This window comes from Acanthisitta chloris, unplaced genomic scaffold (assembly GCF_000695815.1).
Source record: "Acanthisitta chloris isolate BGI_N310 unplaced genomic scaffold, ASM69581v1 scaffold20210, whole genome shotgun sequence".
NCBI lineage: Eukaryota > Metazoa > Chordata > Aves > Passeriformes > Acanthisittidae > Acanthisitta > Acanthisitta chloris.
The window spans coordinates 1-6,237 of NW_008650190.1; the positions used below are offsets into that span (position 1 = coordinate 1).

Sequence of the window (6,237 nt, forward strand, 5' to 3'; positions counted from 1 at the left end):
TTATATAAATATACAATAAATATTTATGTTACACAAGATGAATAGTAGAGAACAAGGCCACAGACATTAACTTACAGTTGCAAGAGTCTTTAACACAGCACTAGGCCTGCTGACATGCATGATAATACCTTTGTCACAAACAGACCACAGCAAGAGCTTAATTAAGCGACGTGAAGGAAAACCAACCCTCTCCTCTCCTCCTCTGCTCTACCTAGGACTGCCCAGCCTGAGATCATGGTGTGCCAGCTCGAGAGCCATGGGACTGCAGCTCATTGCCAGCTCCACCCTACACCAGTAAGTAGAGAATTGGTGTGTTATGGGGCTTATCGCTCTGGATGTAGCTACAAGACACAGTTCTCTTGGTTCCCACTCCGGATGGAGTTACAAGACACAGTTCTCCAGGTTCTCAGCTCCATCCCTTAATCCCTCCCAGCCACATGGGCTGTCCTTGACCACTCTGAACCTGCCACCTCACTGTTCTAGCTCTGCCACACAGGCACTACCCTTACCGTGCCTGGTGAGGATTTTGGAGCTAAGGATACAGTTGTGATTAGAATCCTAGAATTTAGGGGCTGGAATGGACTTTACAGATCATCCAGCCCCAACCCCTGCCCTGGGCAGACACTTCCCACCAGATCAGGTTGCTCAAGGCTCATCCAGCCTGGATTGAACACCACCAGGGTTGGGGCAGCCACAGCCTCCCTGGGCAACCTGGGACAGTGTCTCACCACCCTTAGAATAAAAAACTTTTTTTCTCACATCTAACTGGAAGTTTATTTCTAGCCTGATTTATGCATTAACACTTCTCTTTTGGAAATTCAATTTATTTAAACTGGGAATTATTTTGCTATTATTTTTATAGCTGAAATAAGATTACTGTCATGACTTGGCTTTCCTTTTTTTTTTTTTTTTTTTTCCAAATCTGGATGAGTGATCTGTTTGTTATTCATACATCAACATAGAATTTAAGGGTTGGAATGGACCTGACAGATCATCTAGTCCCAACCCTCCCTGCCCTGGGCAGGGACACCTCCTCACTAGGTCATCCTTTCCCTCTTATGAGCCACTGTTACACCACTTCTCTGCTGCAGCCTGGGAGTATTGCTGAGAACAGCTCCTGAACCATGTTGGGTTTACTAAAGCAGCTTATAACACACACAGGAGAATGAAATGGTCTAGTGGAAGGTGTACCTGCCCATGATCTAGATGATCTTTAAGGTCCTTTCCAACCCAAACCATTCGTTGATTCTATAATTTCATTTGCACCAAGAACACCTTAGTTGAAGTTTTAAGACATTTCACTAAGTTGTTTGGGTTTTTTTTCACTTCTGATTTCTGTGTGGGAGCCTGATATCAGCAATGGATGGGGAAGGCTGAAGTTTGAAGTTCAGGTGGGTCATACAACCCTTTGTTCTCACTCCCAGTGCACTGTGCATGTGGCCAAAGCAAAAGGTACAGCCAGTTATCCTTGGGAAGGGGAAGCCCTTCTACCCCAGTCAGCAGCAATCACTGATCTGGAGGTGTCTGTTAGCTTCTAGCATGGGTTTCTATAAGTAATGCCACAAACTCAGTGCTAAATATGCTCTTCAAAGAGGGGGGAATCATATTTCAATAAGCTTTATCCAGTCCAAGTTTTAATTAGCACAGATTCTGCAGCATCCAGAAGCAGATATATCTTGCAGTATTTTCCTACTTATTCAGCTATCTTTCTTCATCACCAGGAATTACAAATATAGCCTCAGCCTTCAGTGAGCTCACTAATGAGCTATTTCTGCTCTCTGCCCACTGCAGTCAGTGCAAGTGCCATGCAGAGCTCTCAGCCTCACAGCCCACCCTTTGAGCAGCACTTCTGTCAGAGTGAGAGGGGGAGCAGCACAGAGCTAAAAACACCTCTCAGAACATAAGCAAGTTAAGCCAACTTGTCCAGCACTTACTCTTGACTTAGTTCAAGATTGTTTTTTTGTTAATGCCAATGTTTGTTTCACAAAATAAGGCTGACAGCAGAGGTAGAGCCACACAAACATGCTAACTGCTTTCTCCTAGAGGCAGGGCCTTCTCTCTGCCTCGTTCCCAAGCTATTTCCCAGAGCTCTTTCAGGCTGGGATTCCACCAGAGCCTGCAGATCAGCTTTGCAGGCCTGAGGCTGCTGCAATGCTCAGGAGAGTAAGGACCAGGCCCACACTCAGTCAGGACTGCAGCTGGGATAGCCTCAGTCAAGCCAAATCACTGTGGTCTGTCCCCAAACTGGCTGAGCTGTTCAGTCCCACGACAACTTGATTTCAGATCCACCATCATCTACCTAGACCCTTTTCCTAGCAACATTCTCCTCGTGCTTCACCAAGACATTTGACCCACACATGGTCTTTTGTTACATGAAAATCATTGCTCTCAGCTCTTCGTGGAATATTCTCTATATAAGCTCCAGTTCTATGGTAAGTGAAATACTTTAAAGATCACAACCAATGTCCCTCCAGAGAGAAGAAAGGGGGGGAAAAAAATCCCAAACACAAACAAACATGGTATAAGCAAATGCAGGTCTCAAGAGACAGCAACTTAAAAAAAAATTGAAAAAGAAACTAACCCAAAAAAGCATGTTGCCATACAGTTAAAGAAGTGCTGTCTTTAAGCCTGAAGTTCAACAATGTGAAGTGGAACATCACCATTCTTTTTCAGTTGCCTCTTTTTATTATTTTTTCTGTCAGTAGTCGGACTGCTATTGCAAACACCTTCACAACATACAAAAAAACAAATTGGTTTTTAATCCAGAATAAGGTAATCATTTTTTTTTCCTTTTTCAATCTGATGGGAGTTCAAAAGTAAAAGAGAAACAGTAAAACTATGACAACAGCACCTTGACATTGTTTTAATTCCAACGCTATCAGAAGTTAGAAGCAGTAAACATATATACTAACAGGAATAAAGATACTTACTGTCTAAAATGTAAACGGAATGTTTTGGTTCAATTTATTTGTCTGAAAGAGGACAGTTTATCATTAATTCACAATTGAAGCAGCATGCAATTTTATTCTTTTTTTTTTTTTCAAACTTTTTCTATTTTCAATTCTTGGCAACGGCGACAAACCACAATGTTATCGAGGAATGTAATGCAGACTTTTTGTTTGCTTGGTTTGCTTTTTTTTTTTTTTTAAATGTTTTCTGTATGTTTGTTTAAACTTGTGCGCAAATGACTTTTGTTCCCCTTCAGGTCATGGATATGTTCAATAAATAGATCGTGTAACCACTGTACTGTATAAACTTCAGTCATACATGCAGTCCATAAAATTATTTTTTTTTTTTACCGAATAATTTACCCTGTTATGTATATATACAAATAGATAATTTTGTCTCAATATAATCTATACAACACAAATCCACTATCTTCCCCTTTTAATGGTCAATGTACATACACAAGAAGTGTCTATCCTTATAAAGCGCCAGCCAACTCTCTTTTTGTTATCCATGGTGAGAGCTCTCACGTAGGACTGCGTAGTTCGGCACTGGGAGTTCCAGTGCCTCTTGTCTATGCCCCTGCAGCCCTCCTTTGTGTACCCCTTGGGGTTGCATTTGGTCTCGTAGAAGTATTGCTTCAGTTGGCCTTTGGGCACTGGGACTTTCTCCAGGACTGTGACGGTTGCTCCAGACATGTCCACCGCGGTTTTTTTCTCGGCCGCCGTCACCCACTCGCTGGTGCTGTCGCAGACGCTCAGCTCCCCGCGGCGCGCGGGGTCGGAGTGGCGCCGCACCCTCATGGACATGTTCGCGGCGTCCAAGTAGTTTTTGTACTCCTCCAGCAGAAAGAGCAGTGGGGGTTCCAAAGGCACTTGACTGCTTAGCATGACCCGGGATGTGTACAAGTCTGCATCCTTGTTTTCCTCGCTGGGCTGGATGTCCTGGTCCTCATCTAGGAGCTCCTCTATGACATGTTCAAAAGTATCTGCCAGTGATGTCAGTCCTCTTGAACCAGCACTGGGCCCATTTAGGCTCTCAAGAGTCCCGTGGGTCCGAAGACCTGGGTAAGCCAAGCTGCCTTGTCCTCTTAGACTAGCTTCTTTCATTGGGGCAGCTTTCATGCAACTGAAGTATGAGATAACCATAGTAAGGAAAAGGATGGTCATCACTCTTCTCACTTGGTGGAACTGCGAAAAACAAGAAAAAAAATTAACTTACAAGGTCTGAACTAACAAAAACTCAACTGAGCTGTCACAAGACTCTATGCATTGTCTGCTCATGCAGCTGTAACTCATTACCAGTGATAAAACACACTCTGGTCTAAGACTCTCCTTCCATTCAGAGTTTCAGACAAAGCATATGCTGCAGTTTAGGCAATATTGATACCAGCAAGTCAGAATTCTTACAGGCCAAAGTCTCTCTGTAGTAAGTATTAGATACTACACGGATTCCTCATTTATTGACTGAGCACACCTATTCTGAGCAACAGGAAAAGCAGAACTGCTGTTCAGCAATGCAACACTTCAGCAATAAAAGAGAGCTTCATAGCCATGAAAGGCAAGACTTCCATTCCAAGTGCAAATGTAAATATTTTATTTTTGAGACCTCTCTGTGGCAAAAATAGTTCATCATTCTATCCGCACAAAAAATGAACAGCACCAGGAGAAACTGCACTTGTATTTTGCAAGCAACCTTCAAAACATAGGAAGAGGCCATGTAGTTCTGAGGTCTCAGGAGGTCAGTTCCTCATCTAAAAAGTAGAAGGTGTATATACAAACATAGAACAAGAAAATGGCCTGGAACACATGAGCAGGACAGATAGCTTGCATCATGGGAATGGCATGGAAGGGACCTGCTGGACTACAGAGCAGAAGTGGCAGCAGCAGAACTATTGTTCCAGACTTTCCCAGAGCCCCCATCACCTGTTCTTGAGTGAGCAAGAGCCCAGTTAGAGCCCAGAACCCACCATGAAAACCAGCACACACAGCCCTACTGCCATACTGAAACACAGCAGTTTGGCCATTTCTCTCACATTCTGCCCCAAATTCTGGCACCTGAAGAGTGCTGGTAGGACACCTCCTCACCAGGTCTGGAAAGCAGCACAACTCACTTCTACCAGCACACCCAACAGCTTGGTGCTTGCATGCCTGCTCCTTCCCAAGTGCTTTGTTAGGTCTCCATACATTGCACGTTCCTCAGGGTAGAAGCTGTTTCCTCCTCAAGTGCAGAGTAGACACTTTAAGTACTGTTACAAGAGCCCCCCAAATCCTGCAGTGACAGAGAGCTATACTTTCTGTCTGATCCCAAGTGCTACTACAACATCCATCACTTCCAGCTGTTATTTTTCTGCCTTCCAATCCCTGCTCTCACCACTTCTGCTTGCTAGAAAGCAATGGCATTGTTCACATTTTTGAGGCAGCAGCTAATGCTTGTTTCAGAGCTTTTGAAGTTCATTCGGAAGTACCTCATACTTGGCAGAGCTCATTGGAGTAAATGCTATTTCTGTTTGCCAACAGGGTGCTATGTAAAATGACTTACTTCATCTCCTGCAAATATGCTGTGGGAAACTAGTACTCTTAAGACTTGAACATGGAAAGACAATTTATCATGAAACACACAAATAAAACGAAATGTGTACTAGAAAGGCAATGCCCAAACTGTAGGTCTCCAAGTTTATTTGGTGAAGGCAGGGTGGGAAGTGTTTGGGTTTGTGTCCGTGCCTCCCTCACCCCCAGCCCCACACCAAACAAGATTTTTGGCCAAGAATCCCCTGTACCCCAGCACAACTCCTTCTCCATCCCTCCATCTCTCTTCCTGTTTAAAAGTGGTGCTGTGGCACAGATTCATTAAGATTAAACAAACCTGACATCTGTGACTCACGGGAACATAGTGTTTGCTCTAGCCATGCAGAACATTAATATTTTGCAGGTTTTTTTTCATCCTCTGGTTTTTAAAACAGTCTACAGGGAGCGTCAGATTTCCTCCTCCAAGGGGAGGAAGAAAAGCACTACAGAGATGATTTACACAAGGAAAAAGGTTCTCAGTCTTCCTTTATCAAAAAGGCAGAAACAATTCTTGTTGCCTTGCAAAGTGGTGGCTCAGCTAGCACACAAATACAGAGCCAGTGGAACAAAATAATATTCATTCACTCCCTCTTTGGAAAATTGTTTTATGCAAAACCTAAAGGGAGGAGAACCCCAAACACTTTGTGACCACCAGAGCAGCAAACAGAACACAGATCTTCTGGCTCCTGATCAAATTCCTGTTATTTTTACTAGAGTAGTGCCC

At 43.6% G+C, this 6,237-nt stretch overlaps 1 protein-coding gene across 1 annotated transcript; it reads right to left on the bottom strand.

The window, feature by feature from the left end:
• Positions 1-2,671: 2,671 nt before the first annotated feature.
• On the bottom strand, positions 2,672-4,133 carry BDNF (brain-derived neurotrophic factor). Its single transcript, XM_009084069.1, has one exon. It carries the CDS (start codon positions 4,113-4,115, stop codon positions 3,375-3,377), a length of 741 nt encoding a protein of 246 aa, XP_009082317.1. The 5' UTR covers positions 4,116-4,133; the 3' UTR covers positions 2,672-3,374.
• Positions 4,134-6,237: the final 2,104 nt, after the last annotated feature.